Here is an 18,067-nt window from a genome sequence, read left to right as displayed (position 1 = left end):
AGCTTGGTAGACTTGGGTAACTGCTATTTTGGTGTGGTCTCACTGCTTGGTGTCCCTGCCTTGGTCTTCTCTGCATTCCTAAGTCCAATTTCTCCTTGTGTTTTAGGGTGGTTATGCTGCATACCGCTACGCCCAGCCTACCCCCGCCACTGCTGCCGCCTACAGTGACAGGTAAGAGTCCTCCTACTTGTGCTTGACAACTACTTGAAAATTGATTTAGCTGGTGGGACAGGACACTCTCGTGTGATCTTGCTGAAGATGCATGACTAGTGGGGAGGAAGCACCCAAACATTAGGTCCCATGCTAAAGGGGTATATTAGGCCACAAGGACAGGAGGAATGATTAACCTAGTTCATTCCAAACTCCTCACCCTCTCTGCTAGTACACAAAGGAAGGGATGTGTTTTATCTTTCTATAGTTTCTTTTCAGAGCTCTTTATTACTGTGACCATATAAATTTCTAACACACACACACACACTCACACTTATACACACACAAACACTGAACCCCCCCAAACACACATGTATACTCCTGTACAACCTTCTCATGGTCTTCTATGTAAGACCATGGTTTGATCTTACTCATGAAAGGAAAAATAGAATGATCCTGCAGGTTTACCTCCATTTCAAGCACCTTCTTTGCCGACAACTTTTTACACTCAGGAAAGCATTTTAAAATTTAAAATAAAGGAATGAAAAGTGTACCTGAATTTCATAAGATTTATTCCTTTTTTGGCAATGCCCAATGTCCAATCCTACAAACATAAATCGCCTTTTATTTGCAATGCACACCACACATCAAAACTCGCAGTGGAAGGAACAGATGTGTGTCGGAGAAATGTAAAAGTCAGAACGGTTGTGTGGGAGTGGCTTAATTCCTCAGGCTTTATAGCTGACTTGGTTCCTGAAACAGCAAGCCATAGCTATTTTTGTGTAGGTGCCTTGACAAAACAAAGTGTGTGTTTCCATATTGAATGCAACTCCTTGGCTCTGTTTTCTGAGAACATAAATGTGAATGTTCAGATGCTCTGCATGCACAAATGTCATAGAGGGTGCTTATTTTGGTAATGAGTTCTTTAATTTAAAAATATGTTTCATGAATAAGATAATGATAACAACTTGCATGTGTGGCTGAGGCATGCTGGGTCAGACAGGTAAGCAGTCAATGGACTTGACTCCTGGGTGGGAAGTGTCAGCAAGCACTCCTCCCACCTGGCCTCTGGTGATTGATTTCTCTCTCTCACTTTGCTGGGGTGTGCTTTTCCAGCAGTTCCATTCCATGTCTCACAAAATGGGTTGTTACCCACTGTAGCTGCAGAAGTTTTCTATAAGCTAATAATGCCAGATAAATCCTTGAACTTTAATACCTACACTTGGAACATCCCATGCCTATCTGTAACAAATGGCTCTTTGACAAGGCAGAGTTAAGATCTGCTGGCTGATTGTATGTGGATATTATTTTCTCATCAGTAGCCATACCAAGTCCTCAAGGCTGTAAGGTGCCTTCAAAGGAATACGAACCATTGCTAAGTCGTAGTTGTAAACACAAAACTTGCCCAATGATCAGTTTCCAAGATGCAAAATGTTTCTTATAAATTGCTATCTCCCATATACTTTGCCAATGGATTAGGAAAATGGAGATAATAAAGCTCATAAAAATGGCAACAGTCTAGAAACACTCAAGATCGTTCTACAAATGAAAAGGCTTAATGCTGTTAAACTCCACACACTGAAGAGTCACACGTTTTCAATTGTAACGTTGTTCAGCTATAACCCTTAATTATTTTTATGAAAATATTTCTAGATGCTAAATTCTCTAACACCCACTTTGTATGTAATTATAATCAGAGTAACGTTAGCCTGCTGCATAATTATAAGAATCTTAAATGGATTTATTTCTTTGAATGTTTATCTTGTTTCTCAGTCTAAGTGTATCTATCTCCAAGTTGAAAAAAGGTTAATTATAAAATTACAAAATTGCCTTCTTCAATAAGATAAATCTAGACATTCTAAAAAATAATGTTTTAACACTATTCTCAGGTTGACTTGAGAACTAGCAATCTCCACATCTATTCTTCTAAAATTCAGTTAAAATTTTCTTCATTTTGCAGCACTACACATGCAAATATATGTATAAAATCTGTAGTTTTAATATTACTAAGATTTCTCATTGAAAATATATCCTACTGAAAAAAAAATGCCCTCATTCTTGGCTTGGTAAATCTTTAATAACTGCAATTCCCAGTTTAGTATAACAGCTTCAGTTGAAGAAACCAACTAACTATATCCTTGTTCATGTAATTGGCCTCTTGTTGTTCATTAGAGACATTTGCACATTAGGTCTTCTTGGTTGCTGTGGAAATTGATTACTGGCCCTATTTAACTTTATTGTAAGCAAGATACTTGTCACATATGGAATTATTCATTGAGGTAAATCCAGTAATAGGTGAATTACCAGAAAACAATCTCTAAAATGATATTTCTGGTTTGATTTATCAAGGCTTTCTATGGTGGCGCTTGCTTTTATGCTTACTAAGCAGCCTCAGAGAAGGAAGGTCCTTTTATCAATACACACATTCTGGGGAAAATGTGAAATTATCACAACAGCATTTGCCTCCATATTAAAGACGCCACATGTATACTCTTGTACAACCTTCTCATGGTCTCAAGTATCTACAATTTATCTCAGGGGAAGAGTATGATAAATTATTTTTATGCTATCACAGCATAGTGTCACTAATAACAGACTCTTAGTTCCTCTCCTCTGGAGGACAAAGAGATAAACTTCTTAACAAAAAGAAATGCATTCAGAATAGGAAAGAAAGTCAGCAGGACTTGAGACTGTTTTGGAAATGCTCACAGGTTGTCAATTTGATCAAAAGAAAAACTGCAACTAACGTTCCCTGTAATCGTGAGATTCACTCTTTCGACATCTTGAAAGGGAAAGAAGTTTGATGTTCCCAGTTGGTAGAATTTTACCTTTTATCAGCACAAATTAAGCCTTCATCACATTAAAGATTCAGGGACCTCTGGAAAATATTGAACTCCAGTAACCTCAGGACATCCCAGAAGGTGTGTAATGGGCACCTTGCAACTTCCTGCCCATCATTTTTCCGGTTAAATGATCACATGCTGATTATCTTGGAGCACCCTGAGAGTCCCTGAATGTTGACCTCCAGAATGAAGACCATCTGGTGTGAGCAGAGATTTTCCCAAATGAAAAAGATGGAGCTGAACTAGGTAATTTTACAGTCTTATTGACCAATAAGTGGGGCTAGGTGGACATCTTTTTCTTGGCATTTAGGAAACATTTGATAAACCTTTGATATCACCAGATCCTTATTTTTAATCTTACTTTGTTGTATGGAAAGCTAATTGTCCACACTTTCAATGAGATTGTTTTCTGAGCTTGAACCAATCAAAGCATGGCAGTGGCACCTATGGTCATCTGGTCATTGCATGCCACTTGGTGTTGCTCATGTGTCTGTGACTTGTTCTGGATTCGACAGGTCCATCCCATTAGCTCTGTGAATGGCTTGCTTGAATTAAGCCTGGGGTGGGGGCAGTCTTCTCTTTATGGATTGGCTCTTGATTCTTTGTTTCTTATGACTGGGTCCTTGTTGCATCTTTCAGCAGCCAAACTGGGAAATGGGGAGTGGAAAAGTACCTGTTCCGTGAATTGTGCCACAAATGTTTAGGAAAATGTGTATGATATGTATGTAGCTTTGATGGAAATATCTTACTCAAAAGACAGACATCAGTCATGCTTGTCTTGCTTGCTAACACTCTAACATTTCCTAATGGCCAGTGCATGAAAATGTCCCTCCATGATAGGACAGAAAGAAACTAGAAATAGGCCAACTAGAAATGAAACCAATGTATTGTGTTTCACTCTGAAATTTTATAATGATGTAATTGCACTCCAAGTTACCAGGGGCCCTGCTTTCTTTCATTGAAAACATGCATTTCCTTTTAAGATTTTCTAATGCCAGGAAACTCTGCCATATAATTATAGCACCAGGCTGCACAGGTATCCCTAGACCAGATGAAAGATATTAGAAGCAAAATGATTTTTTTATTTTAATCTTTTTTGGTTTTTTTAAAGACTTTAAAGTTAATTGTCAACATAGTATTAGAAGATACCTCATGAAATTGCTTTTTGTGTGACAAAATTGGGAGAATATTGATAACTGAAACCTGAATAAAATGCTGTAATATCAATTATCTTGCTGTCTGCATACACACTTATACATACTCACATCTATGCTTTAGGGCCTAACAAGGGGCTCGTAAGAATGTCTAGGTGAATCAGTGCAAGAAAGCTAAGATTTTTCATGTTCAGAAGTCATAAGGTATATGCTATAGCATCATTTAAATTTGACGTTCATAACCTATGAATAAAAGATTCTATTTCAGGTAGAAATAGATTAATATTTTCTTGAAATGTAATAGATATAATTAGACATGGCTGGGGTTTTTCAGTAGTGGGATTACCATTTAAAATTATGTGTAGATCAATGCAAACACACATACATACCTACATTGATAGATAGATGGATTGCTAGACAGATAGATAAGACAGATATATAGGTGAGTGGATGGGTGGGTGAGTGGAAAGATGGAAGAAGGAATGAAATAAGGCAATAGGAAAGAAAGAAATGGAGCCGGGGGTGGTGCCACATGCCTGTAATCCCAGTGCTAGGGAGGCTGAGGCAGGAGGATCGCTGTGAGTTCGAGACAAGCCTGGGCTACAAAGTGATCTCAAGGCCAGCCTGAACTGCATAGTGAGACCCTGTCTCAAAAAGACCAAAAAAAAAAAAAAAAAAAAGAAAAAGAAAAGAAAGAAAGAAATGGACCATCTTTCTGCCATCTTATATTTCATTATAAACTAAGCTATAGTAAGTGGCACTGAGTCCTTGTCTGCATATAACCTTATGTCAAGATGAAATGCAAAAATAGAAGGATTTAAACTGCTTTCCATTACTGCAGGTTACATCCTGTCTATCTTAGGAGTTATTTATTTTCTGGATCCAAATGAAGTAATTCAGAAATTCTGTTGTTAAAATATACAGACAAGCTGGGGATGTAGCACAGTGGTGGAGCACTTGCCCAGCACGTGTAAGACCCTGGATTCAACCCCTATTACTAACAAATAAAATAAAATAGCAAATAACTGGATTTAAAATGACATGCTATTTTATTTGGAGTCCTTATCAAATGATCTAATAAAAATTAGGGAGTTATTGACATAAGTGGATGGGCATGATAAATGGAAAATTAAATTTAGTGTTTAAGGGTTATTTTATAGAAAGTTTACTTTTAAACAAAACTGTTCTACTTTACGGGCTTGATGATTTTACCTTTTTTGTCATGTGGGAGAGCACTAAAAGCTTAACATATGGATAATGCATGTAGAAGCTTTGCAGACAGTGCCAACCAGAGAAAAGAGGAGGTTTTCATCCTCCCTCCCTCTTCCTCTTATCTCAACCATCTCTAATAAGGGTTGAACCTATCTCAGGTCCAAAGCAGTAGTAAACCCTTGTGTCTTGTCCTTGTGATGTATTCAATAAGAGATATCAAGATCATGTGCAAGTTACTTAGTTAAATCAGTATCTACCAAAGCCAGTTCAAGCCCTAGTGACTGCCTTTGCTGGTCTAATGACTGGTTACCAAGACCAGAGAAGAGTAGGGACACTGTGCTGTGGTTTGTCAGCTTTCCCTTCTGCAGAACAGACAGAGTTTATCCATTCCTCCCTTTCCCATAGTGCTAGAAATAGCTTTCCATTTATAAAGTAATGGCAATAGGAAATGGTACTTTTGTTTTTACATTGAGTTTTGCTTTTAATGTTCTTATTTGGAAAAATGTACATTGGCAACTCTATGCTATACTCTTTATTTTACTTACATTTTCATTGGCTTTTGAAATGCCTACTACTAGAAAAATATATTGCAGGCATTGTAAAACTTGGTGATGCTGACCATGGTATTCCCAGATAAACAGGAACTGAGGGCGTCATTCCTGGAGGTGTAGAGAGCATAGAAGAGGATTTCATGGCATCTGCCAACTGAGATAAAGGTCCAGGGGAGAAAAGAATCTATTTTCTAGACTGTTGAGTCAAAACATGGCCGTGGGCAGCAGTCGCTCCTAGGTCACCTTTGATAGTGCTTGGTTGATGTTGTTCTTATTTTTAGTTTATCTTTTCTGTTATTTTCACTCATCCTGATTAGCTCTCCTGGTTTTGCAATTTTACAGAAAAGATGTTCTGTCATCATGTGATAGGACTGTAGCTTGAATGAGTCAGAGATACCTTTATTTATATCCTCCTGTACCCCAGTGTCTATAAAATATGTCCAGTGTTTTTTATTAGAAAGCTATGTTGAAAATGTATATAAAATACTATTTTTAGGTATCATAATTTTCTTTTTCATTTGAAGTTCACTCTCTTTCCAGATTTAGTTGCTTTTTCAGTAATTCAAGGTCTCTTTAAGACAAGAATGTGAAACTAATTGTTCTAGACAACTTTGGGGTAACTAGAAAGTGATGCATTGCTGTGAGAGTCTCATTACAAGGCACACATACCAGCAAAAATAAATTTCTTAAATAAAAAGAAATATGATACATGACAGTGATCCTTTTAAAATGGTTCTGATTGGGCATTCTCCAAAAAAATAATTATAAAATCTAAAGTAATTGTATATTCTCCAGACCTGTCCTGCAGTCTCTCACTGATCTCAGTTGATAATAATTGAGATAGCTCAGAAATAGGAACGAAGGGAAGGAGATGTATAGCTCTTGGTAGTAGCATCCCTGTGCTTTTTGAAATTTTGGGATTTGGATGCCAAACTCTAAGTGATGAGAAGCAATATGACTGTTACTGAAAGATGTATTTCCTGAGTTTCTCAGTTTTTACTTCGCAGACACGGGCATGCACACACGCGCACACACGTATCATACCTGCACACACGGGCATGAACATATGCACACACACGCAGGTACTGAAAGAACAAGTGCTCAAGTTTTTTTGTGTCATGAACTAATTACCTTTGGTCCATAATCTATAATGGTTTCTTAACAACTGCTATGCACGATTGGATGAAGATGTAATTGAGGCAGTTAAGAAAAAGTGCCCATCCTATAATCGTCCACAGACTGGACAGACAAGGAGCTGGGGAGATATTAAGAGAAATTCCAAACCCAGTAGAGCACAGCTGTCACAGCTATGTGGGTAGGTACTTTTGCCAGCGACAAGACAAGATGTAACAACTCCTTTGGTCATGTCATGGCCTAATTACACACTTTCGGGTTGCAGATCATTGACTTGATAGGCCACAAAAAAGCAAATAAAGCCTATCTTTTAAGTGGTGCCATCAAGACCCTTCAGCTGTGAAGGGCTTAGAGGCAGGTTGAGAAAGCTGGATGCTTCCTAGAGGTAGGTCAGAAACCTCTGATGCGAAGTTAAAGGCCTCTGAACACACTCCCACTGCAAATTAAAGAGTTTGCTTCAGAGCAATCTGGTAAAATAGTAGAAAATACACATAAGATAAAATTTTAGCTCATAAAAATTAAACCCCTTTATTTCTTTGCCTTGTTTTCTTCTTTGTTGTTACCGTTTGGGGTTTGTTTTGTTTTTTTTTGGGTCACTGGGTGACCTACTAAAGATATTATCTTTTTCTTTGTCTTTTTGAGGTAGGGTCTCACTATGTAGTTCAGGCTGGCCTTGAGTTCACTTTGTAGCCCAGGCTGGTCTCAGAGTCACAGTGATCCTCCTGCTTCAGCCCCCCAAATGCTGGGATTACAGGCATGTGTCACCACACCTGGCTTTTAAAGATATTATTTTTGGGGATAATATGGAACTTTTCACCAAAATTCTCTACTGTCCCACTAAGATTATCAAAGCAAATTCTCACTCTACCTATGAACACAAGTTAAATTCTTTCCAAGAAGAGCTGCTTTCCATTTACATGAGTCCTCTAAGTTATTTTCATATTTATGGGCAGTACAATGCATGTGAACAGATATTCGACAGAAATAAATGGCTTCTTATGATTTTCTCCCTCGTGTGGATCTCAATGATTGATTCCTCTGGAATTAGACTCTTCTCAAAACCATACTGCATTTCATATTTAATTAACATGTAAAGTATTTAGAGGAGGGACTGCTCTCAGTGGGGATGGTAGGGTGATGTGTGGGAGGTAGAATTTGTAATCAAGAGTAGCTAGTCAATTTTGTCATTGTTTCCAGGTCCAGTTTGGTGCATTATAATGTGAGAATGTTTGGATAAATTAATAGATTTCAAGGACTTGGACATAATCAAACCTAAATATCCTATTCTCTTAATTATCTTAATGATTTAAATTGATATGCTTTGGTCTGAGATTATAGAAATACACCACATATCTGATAACCTTAATCAGTGGTCCCCGCTGATCTGTTACCATCTTCTCTCTACTCTCCCTTTTTCAATAGCAATCAGTGCTTTGGCATCCTTCAAAATCAATCCTGTTTTAAAGGAAGCTCCTTTAACTAGCCTGTGGCTACAATTAATCGCTTTCTTTACCCCAAAGATCAGTGGGTAGAGAAAGTGATTTGATGTGAATATCTTGACACTGATTGCCTAATAGACTTATAGTAATATAAAAATCAAACACAGAAGTCCAATCTGATTTAATATTATTGAACCTCAGTTTTCCCATCTGCTAAGTGGAGAGGATTGTACCAATTAGAATCAGAGGAGATAAAGGTAAACTTCATAAAAAAGAAGTGTTCCAGAAGTTATCAATCACTAGGTTTCTGACTGACAGATAACTTAGAGTATTAGCTATAGAGAGGCAATAGCAATCCAATTAAATTCATTTAAAAGTGTAAATCATTTTTAAACTAGGCAATCTCTATGGACCACCATAAGAGTAATATTCTGGGAATCTCTGCCTTCCTGGCAACAATGTGTGGCTGTCCCAGGATTTGAAATAGGAGCTTTTATACCTACTATATTGTATCTACTATTTGATTTATTTAGCACTAGCAAATGTTTGCTACGGATGTACAAGTTTAGATTTGATCACAGGTTTAGATTTAAAGCAGGGGCAGATTCATAGTTACTTATAATATGAGATAGTTAAGGTAGGCTATTTGAAGTATTTGGTCTTCAACTGCATTCTCTGTGAAGTGGGCATGATGGGTGATCATTACCTCATTCACTAGGGTGTTGTGAAAATTCATTGACATTCATTGATGATTATTGACAGAAGACCCTCAAACATAGCCTGACTCTTAGCACTGAGAATATTATTATCATTATTATGACCAACATCACTACTTCACTAAACTATTGGAGCATCTTGTTTTGTTCATGAGTTAAAAATGAGTTCCCTATGGAAGTTTGTTTAATGAGTTAGAATATTTTTTGACCAAATTTGTTTTCTTGTTATTGCTTTTACATCTTGACTTTCAAACTACAAATATAAAAATGAGCTGGGCCCAAAAAAATGTGGGAGCTATAAGATCAAATAGCCCCTTCTCATTTATCCCTCTCCTTGGGTATGTATTATCTCTTCATATCCATGGAACAACTCAAGATACCAGGGATACTCTAGCTTCATAGTAGAAATGCTCTGTTCTTCTAGAGTAAACCCAGCCCCTTAGCCATCATGGCTTCAGATTTTTGTAAAATCAGTTACCTGTCCTCTTTCTTGGGTGCGGAAAGAACACTGTCGCCTATGAATGCATACAGCCAAAACATATGAGTGCCTATTTTCTGATAAAATAACTTCATATTCATTTCTCAAGAAGTCTAAACCAAAAATGTCTAAAAGGGGCATGTAGGTCTTTTTATCCTTGTTTTGCAAATCAGGAAAGTGAAGCTGAGAAAGGTGAAATTATTTTTCTAGCTCATACTTCAGGGAGTGGTTTCCACATACACTGTTTGTTAGTTTCATTTCACCTGAGCCCAGAAGTGAAGCAAAATGGAACCCGGAAGAGTATTCGATGTTGAATAAACTAAAATGACACAAGTAGACATTGACAGGGCCTCCAAATAATGCAGCTGAACTTAGATATGAACTTGCCAAACTAAGAGATTGATGATAGAATATTGACATTAAGGACAAATCCAGGCTCCTTGTCTTATTTTTCCAATTAAACTCTTTTTTATAGAAGCAATCTTAGCAAAAGGAACGTGTGTCTAATTGAAATATTTTGAAATATATTTCAATGGAATCCCCTTTTCCAAAAAAAGATCAATATAGGTCCTTTTAGAAGTATCTATAATTTATTTGCTTGACTGTCTGCTTATGCCTCATCTCATTCTAGAATTTCCCACTTGAAGTGTATATGATACACTATATACTAAAATATGAATAAAAGTAATGGAGCAGGAGAAATATGCCTCTGAGTGGGGCTTGTACCACTTTAGAAAAGAATTTTAGCACTGGACATAATAAGGAAGGTTAACTACTACTGATCACAAGCAAATAAAGCTCCCTTTCTAGATGATGAAACTGGAGTATGAATTAGATTGTGAGCTTCCAGACAGGCAAGCCAGCTGTAGTTATCTGTTGTGATTTAAAGCTCCTGGAAACAGCACGCCACCCCTTAGACATAGCTCAGTGTCTCCTGATGACCCACCGAGGGTTGAATGAATGACATGAGTAAACTATTTGATAAAAGCAGTAATAAAAGCTTTAGAGCATCCTATTTCTCTGTGTCATGTTTAATATGCAGAAAACAATAATGACTAGATTCTGTGTGGCCCTTCCAGCAACTTTATAAGATGAACGAAACCCAATTATTACGAATTTCTACTTTAATTTTCACATGTATAAAAAAAAGGAAGCACTTTGTGAAACACAGCTGAAAATAAATAGAAATTATAAACAATATATCAAATAATATATATAATTTGGGAGCATGTAATTATCAATAATTCCAATAATTGTAAAATATTGACATCATCACAGCAAGGAGGATTTACATTAAATCCAAAATACTCAGCTTTCTGCTTCCAGCAGAGGAAGAAGCCATGATTGGAGTAGTCATAGAATGAGACATAAGTGAGTTCTCAACACTGGTTAGAGATTAGAATCACCCAAGAGTTTTATCAGTAACACCTAAAACAGGGGTGCCAAGTGTAAGATTCTAACTTAAATGATTGGAGAAAAGGCCTGGTTACTGGTATTTCGCTTTTTTAAAATCTCAGTTGAATTTAAAAAAAAAAAAAGAAGAAGAAGAAGAAGAAGATCCTAATGGGCAGTCAGGGATAGAAACGTCTGGCCTCGTAACTAACAGATGCCTCCAGAGCCTAGAGAGATTTTTACTTTGTCTCACTTCTCTCTTGGGGCATTCTGCTAACCATCTGCCAGGCCAGGAAACTGGCTTTGCAGGGATTCTTTGCTAAATGTCCTCAGAGGGTTTGTCAGTATGTGTTAGATTCAATATTCATAGTATTTGATACAAGAAGTCTATGAGTAATATCAAACTGAAGTTGTATAATAGTAATGATACAAAAGAACTAAGATGTCAAGGAATAAAAAGAGCCCAAAGTCTTTCACAATGAAACTTAAATACATTGTTTTTTGTGGGGAAAATTTACTGTCTGTCTTTCCACCTGCTTAATGCAGAAAGTGCCCTGTTTGGCTTTATACCTGGCTTCTCATGTCCCCTCCTTTGATGCTGGCCTGCTCCTGTTTTAATTTGACTTCTAAAATTCAGTGCTGGGTGACTTTTAGAAGAAAGGGCATTAGAGAAATGAAATTTAGCCTAACAAAAAACACTGAAGAATAAAGATGATATATGGCAATCCACAGGACTAATTTAAATATGCCAGCAGCTGAGTCGGATCGGGTCTAGATGGCTGGTCCATGAAAATAAAAGCAAGTGTGGGTCTATAAGAATCAAAAGAGAGAATGACTCTTCCATATGTGATTGTTTCCTCTCTAGTCATTGTTCAACAGAATGTATTTGCAGTAATTTTTCAAGCCTCCATTATTTCATCTTCAAAGAGAAATCTAAATATTCTATTACTTTGTCTTATATAAATTGAAGATTCAGAATCTTCAGAAGCTCTTCCAAGGAGATATCCACTTCAGTGGTGATTAAATATGCCTTGTGTGAGTGCTACTGAGCAGAACCTCAGAGAATGCATAAGAGCTAAGGTCTTGAGCCAAGGCAATGGAGTTATTTCACCTCTACCACTGAGCATCTTGCCTACCTGATATGATTAGTTTCCAAGATGCAGCGAAGTAAGCAGGTTGTGAGAAAAATTTAAAATTAAGTGAATTAATACATGGGTATGATGCTGAACAACTTTTTGTCATGGGACCTGCGGTTGATGAATGTTAAGAAGTAGCCTTTGGAGTCACCAATCCCAAGAATTAAGACTAACATAGTCTTTCCCTTTGGGCTCAGTAACTTATGGTTTCATTATTTTTGTGAAATTAGTGACGATCCCTTTCCCCATAAAGCTTTCCCATATCAAATAATCTTCCTGGGAGAGGTGGTTTTTGAAATTTCAAAGGGAATGCATTTGTAAATTTTCAGCAAGTTTTCCCAGACTCCTCCACAGTAAGAATTAATCTGAGTCATTAGTCCTTCATAGAAGCACTGCTACCTTGAACACAATGAGCACCGTGTCCTGTTGAGCTGGTCAGTAGGAAGGCTTGGGATCTTGTTAAATGTGTAAATTGGCAGGCTCTTCTCAAGGACAGTCAGATTCAGATAGTTAGAGTCAAAATTCAGGGATTAGTATTCTAAAGCATTGTGGGTAATCCTTACCTTCAAGGATGTTTGCAGAATTCAGGAGTATAAAGAAGAGTAGAAAGGAATTCTTGGTGTAAGAATTGGGTAGAATTCATTCAAACTCAGAAGCAAAGAGCCCCAGCAAAGATGACCTTGAGTAAATCCATAGAAGGCAGTAAAATAGGAGGAAAGGATGAGAAATCCAAATGAGGAGTGTGACTTTATAGTGACTGTACACAAGTTTCTCTTCCCAAATGAGATTTAGAGCCAGTGCTGTTGGAACGCATCTAGAAACCTTTCCTGGATAAAGCATCTGTGTTTCTGTGATGGAATCTCCTGCAGTCTATCTTGCAAAACTTGCAAGAGATTCAAGGATCCAACTCCTTTTCCAGTCCGAATTTGTGCCACTGCCTCTCAGGTTTGCACATATTTGAATCACCTTTATTTAGCACATCATTCAGACATTAGCCCAAAGCAGTCAAACTGGAAACCACAGGAAAAGGGACCTCATAATTCTCGCTTTCTCTTTCTCTTCCTATGAGTTAAAGGGACAACCAAAGTGAAAACCACTCCACTCATCAAGTGGTTCTCAAACTCAACTGCACATGAGAATCATCTGGAAGTATTTAGAAACTACCGAAGCCAGAGATCCATTCAAAGATTCTCATTCAAGCCAGGTGTCATGGCACACTCCTGCAATACCAGCACTCAGGAGACTGAGGCAGGAGGATCACTGTGATTTCAAGACCAGCCTGAGCTACAAAGTGAGCTGAAGGCCAGTCTGAACTTCATAGTGAGGCCCTGTCTCCAAAAAGACAAAAAGAGAGAGAGAAAGAGATTCTCAACCAGATATCACCTGGCCACTAGAAATTTTAAAAGCGCTCCAGGTATTCACAATGTCCAACTGAGTTTAAACAATATTTAGGTGGATCATATCAACCCACACCTAATTTGGTGGAAATAAGGTGCGTTTAAAAGTCTAAATCCTTGGGTCTATGTTGAGAGGTGAGAGAGGTTAGAGTCAGTGTAAGGAAATAGACCTTAGTACCAAGGCTCATTTTTCTTCCTAACAGGGGGCCCCATATGCAGCATATACCATCTGCATTCCTGTGGTCATTTAACTTTTCCTTAACTTACTTGAAGATAGCAGACTTCTCAGTTACACCATTAGGCTTTAATCACAACTTTCTGATCACTCAGAGTACATGGTTTCATGAAAGGGATCATAGATAAACCACTTAGGATCCATGTGAATAGATCATTTGTCTTAACTGCACTGACCGGGGGCAGAGGCAGAAGCAGATAAAATGGCAGATAGGGCAGGCTTCAGCTAGGGTCTGCATAAACAATATAAAGTGTGTCTACATCTATGTACACATACCTATGTAGACAGCAGTGTGAACCCTACCCCCTCTAACTTCACTAGAATGCTCTGCTGGCCTGTCACATGGCCACCCCCCTCCAGTCTCCTTTTTGGCAGATATTTCCTATTGATTACACTTATTATAACCAATGAATGAAGCATAGTTGGAACATGAGGTGATCTCACAGCCTGACCTCATGGAACTAATAGACTGCACTCAAATGCACTTTTCTCACACTTTAAAATGATCTTCCTGGAATATAATAGATTTGTGTAGATATAAAAATAAAAAATTGTACAGAACACATTTTTGTAAAACAATAAAATATAATTGTAACTCTTTTTATATTGTTGCAGAGCCCATGGCATGCTATTTTAAATATTACTATCGGTACTAATGTTTGGAGATAGATTTAACTTTGTAATCAGAAATCTTGTAAACCAGTGTGTTTGAAGAGAGTGAATTATGAAAGGGGGAATAATCCATTTTGCTCAACAACTTCTTCAGGAATCATGAAAACACTTCGGGATAGTCCTACTTACTTCCTGAGGCAGGAGATTGCTTGAGCCTAGGTATTCGAGGCCCAACTGCCTGGGCAACATAGTGAGACCCTGTCTCAATAAAATAAAGACATGAAGAAAAAAGTAGCAATGCATAGGTTACCAAAAGGCAAAGGGAAGAGGAGGGGATATACGGGAAAAGGGATGAAATGGGAAGAAGGAAAGAGGGAGGGGAAAATGTAGCACTTTTTAGAATTAAACACATAGTGTCCAAAAAGCTACTGTGAAGGATACCACCATATTTTTTAAATCTAGAAGAAGAAAAGGTTCTGATCCCTTTATAACAATACTTGCAGGCTTTTTTAAATTGAGGTTTTCATTCAGTAACTATTTAGGATGAGGTAGTGAGGTTTCACTCAATAACTGTTTTCCATCAGTCTCAATTACTTAGACATGGTTTTGTTCTGCCCCGCACGCTGGGCACTTCTGCAGACAGAACCCTAGCCAGCAATCTCTTCTAGAATAAGGGAGTAGAATTTGGATAGAGCTGCTTAACTAGCCCCATCTCCCCCAATATGTGAATGCTTACTCCAAAGAGTCTGCTACTTTGCATAAGCCAGATGGCCTGGTCTGGTTACACTAGTTAGTGTTCTTGTTAGCTCCCCACTGAACGCTTGCTGGGTATGCTGGGAGAATATCTTGCCCATTGAGTTAGGGAGGCCTGTGTCTTACTGTCCCTTAAGTAAGTCAAAGATGGGTAAGTCAAAATAAATATGCAAAGTATCTCTTTCATTTTCAGGGATAATAATTTTATTGCTCCTCAAACCTAGGGAATCTAAAATCAGGTTCAAAAAGTCTATGTCAGAACAAAAAGCAGAAATCCAATGTAATTAACTTTTTTTTAAGAGAGGTGATAAAAATGAACTTAATTTTCACTTTTGTCATGTGGAAGAAATACTATTCTCAGAGCATGTATACATTTCTTTTAGACTTTATTGATGTAGAAATGACTAGAATTTTCAATTGAATGTTACTTTCTAGGAAATTTTTAAATAGCTATATTTATGTTCCAGGGCAATAGTAAAACTTTCTTAAGATGTTTTAATAAATGCTCTGCCGTTAGAGACATTTTGGAACATTTGAACCAAATGAACCCTACTAAAACAAACAAAAAAAATAAACATTTATTTTGGTTCTTGAGTCATATGCCCAGTAAAATATAAAAAATGACAAGCCAGTGCCTTTCTGCTGATGATTTTGAAGCATTTCAGACCCTAGTCAATCTCACTGGACCATTATAATCTTCCTAAGATAAATATTCTTGTTCCTAGGGAAATAAACAGTACTTCTGAATTACCACACTGCACATTTCGGAGATATCACAGTTGGAAACATCTTAAGAGAGTTTTATCATCTTTCTGGATTTACTAAATCAAAGAAAATAGTATTTTTCCATTTATATTTTCTTTCCAGTATTACACCAATGAAAATTATTTAGCAAGACAGGATTTATTTCAACTGATGAATCCTCTCACCTTATTTTCATAGCAAGCCCAGTTTGGGGAGGAAGAAATTATTATCCATAATCTCACACCATATAACATTCTTTTCTGGAATGACAGCGTTTTGTTCTTTCCTTTTTTTAAAAAAATTTTGGATAGTATATTGTAATAATAAAGTCTGGAATTTGGTGATAATCCCACTTAGCTCTATTCTTTTTCTTAATAATCTATGTTTTTATTGTAATCTTTTAGTATAAAAAATCCATTTAAGCACAATTTGAAATGTTCTGGCATTAGCGCCACATCCTGGCATGATGTTTTGGTAACACGTAGTATTAATATTCTGATGCACCAGCTTGTACATGGTCCATATTCTGACATGCCTATGATTTCCTGTAAGAGGCCCTGCATGCCTATTTTGTGATCTTTCTCAACTCTCCTAGTCCAAGGTACATCGGCACATTTCCTTGCAACCTCCATTCAAACACAGCACCCTTCCCCGCCTCATCTGTACACATCCAACCAGTTGGCAGAGAGCACATTTCCCCCTGAGCAAGCAGTATTGTGAATTTTATCTTCTCTTCCAGAAATCAGTTCGTCTTCGTTGCAGCAGATGAAATTTCTTGTAACACCTCTGCAGGTAACAAACATTGCTACTTCTTGATGCATCCATCCAAGTCTCAATATCCTTTTTTTCCCCTCCTCACATGCTGCAGTTGGTCACTCTAGAGGGTTTAGTTTAAAAAGAGAGAGAGAGAGAGAGACCCTATACCCTTGGAGTATAGCTGGATCCTTTAGGTGCTGATGTATGAAAGGAAGCATTTTGCTAGCTTTGATGTTTTTGTTCCTGATTTTAAAAACTTATGGTCTATGACAATAAGATTATGTTGAATGAATCCACCAAAAAAATCTCCTCACATGCTGCAGTATTCTTATGATAAAATACTAATCAAGGCAGATCAGAGACATAGATGTGTGACTTCCATGTTGTTGATATATTTTATCTGGATTCACAGAGATTGAAATTTGAATTATTTGGGATCTTTATAGAATATTATAGGTCCTAAAAGACTGCATTTATAAAGCCAGAGGCCTAAGGAAATATAACTACCTCTGTCCTATAAAAAGGGGATCTTCATTCTATCAGCTGAATATCCTCTACTTCCTTTCCTTTAAAACATATTTCAAGTGGCAGGACTTAGATGAAGTTTTGTTTGTTTTTAAAAATTTTTTTGGTTTTAAAACCAGGACATTGGCAGATAGAAACTGCATAGTTGCATGATATGTCCATTAAAGTAATGTCTTTTCGCTTCAGTGTGGTTCAGAATAATTAAATTTAGGCCTTCATTAGCATAGAATGACTTTATTAAATGCCAAGATAGATGAGTGCCTAAGTTAATAACAGATTTCTTTTTTGTTTTAGTTTTTTTTTTCTTTGCTTTGTTTTAAGGCCTAAATAATAACCAGATTATTTACTAGGAAATCTTGCCAATGTGTTGCTTTTGGCCAATGAAGCAGCTTGTCCGTATGTAGCTGAGTGTCCCATGACCTTCAAAAGCGTACATTAAACCCAACCTTACAAATAGAACCTTATCTGGACCTATTTTGTAATGCTTCATTACCTATTAGAGTCTTTAAAGAGAATGAATGAAAGAAAGGACCAAGTTAGGAACCTGTTCCTGGACGTCTCCATCCCATAAGGCAGACCCACCAAGACTCTGCATCTGTTTCATTTAGTCAGTCCCAGTGTTTTTAATGGTTTAAAGTCTTGACTTGTGAGCTCAAGAGGTATGCATGCTCATTTTCTAAAGCTTTTTAAGATTTTTAAAAGCTTATTCCTTTGGTGTAAAACCCACTTGATAAAGACCCTACTATTCCTGCTCCATAAACCTCAGCCTTAAATACCCTTCCTTCTTCTATAGGGAGAAGGGGTAACATTCTTAACACTCCACTAATACCTAATAGCAGA

At 37.3% G+C, this 18,067-nt stretch overlaps 1 protein-coding gene across 17 annotated transcripts in view; it reads left to right on the top strand.

The window, feature by feature from the left end:
* The window catches only part of Rbfox1 (RNA binding protein, fox-1 homolog (C. elegans) 1), a 349,342-nt gene that overhangs the window by 315,414 nt on the left and 15,861 nt on the right, over positions 1 to 18,067 (top strand). For 9 of the 17 annotated variants that reach the window (XM_005391238.2, XM_005391227.2, XM_013517915.1 and 6 more), the window contains 2 exons: positions 107 to 171; positions 16,686 to 16,738. In XM_005391238.2, the coding sequence (XP_005391295.1) occupies positions 107 to 171; positions 16,686 to 16,738 (118 nt within the window). Of the gene's footprint in view, positions 1 to 106; positions 172 to 16,685; positions 16,739 to 18,067 lie in introns of those variants that run through there. The other 8 variants (XM_013517919.1, XM_005391230.2, XM_005391229.2 and 5 more) reach the window with 2 other exon arrangements.

Source organism: Chinchilla lanigera, unplaced genomic scaffold (genome assembly GCF_000276665.1).
Source record: "Chinchilla lanigera isolate Chin_1 unplaced genomic scaffold, ChiLan1.0 scaffold00041, whole genome shotgun sequence".
Lineage (NCBI taxonomy): Eukaryota > Metazoa > Chordata > Mammalia > Rodentia > Chinchillidae > Chinchilla > Chinchilla lanigera.
The sequence above is the reverse complement of the archived record's forward strand: the minus strand, read 5'-3'. Positions and strand labels throughout refer to the sequence as shown.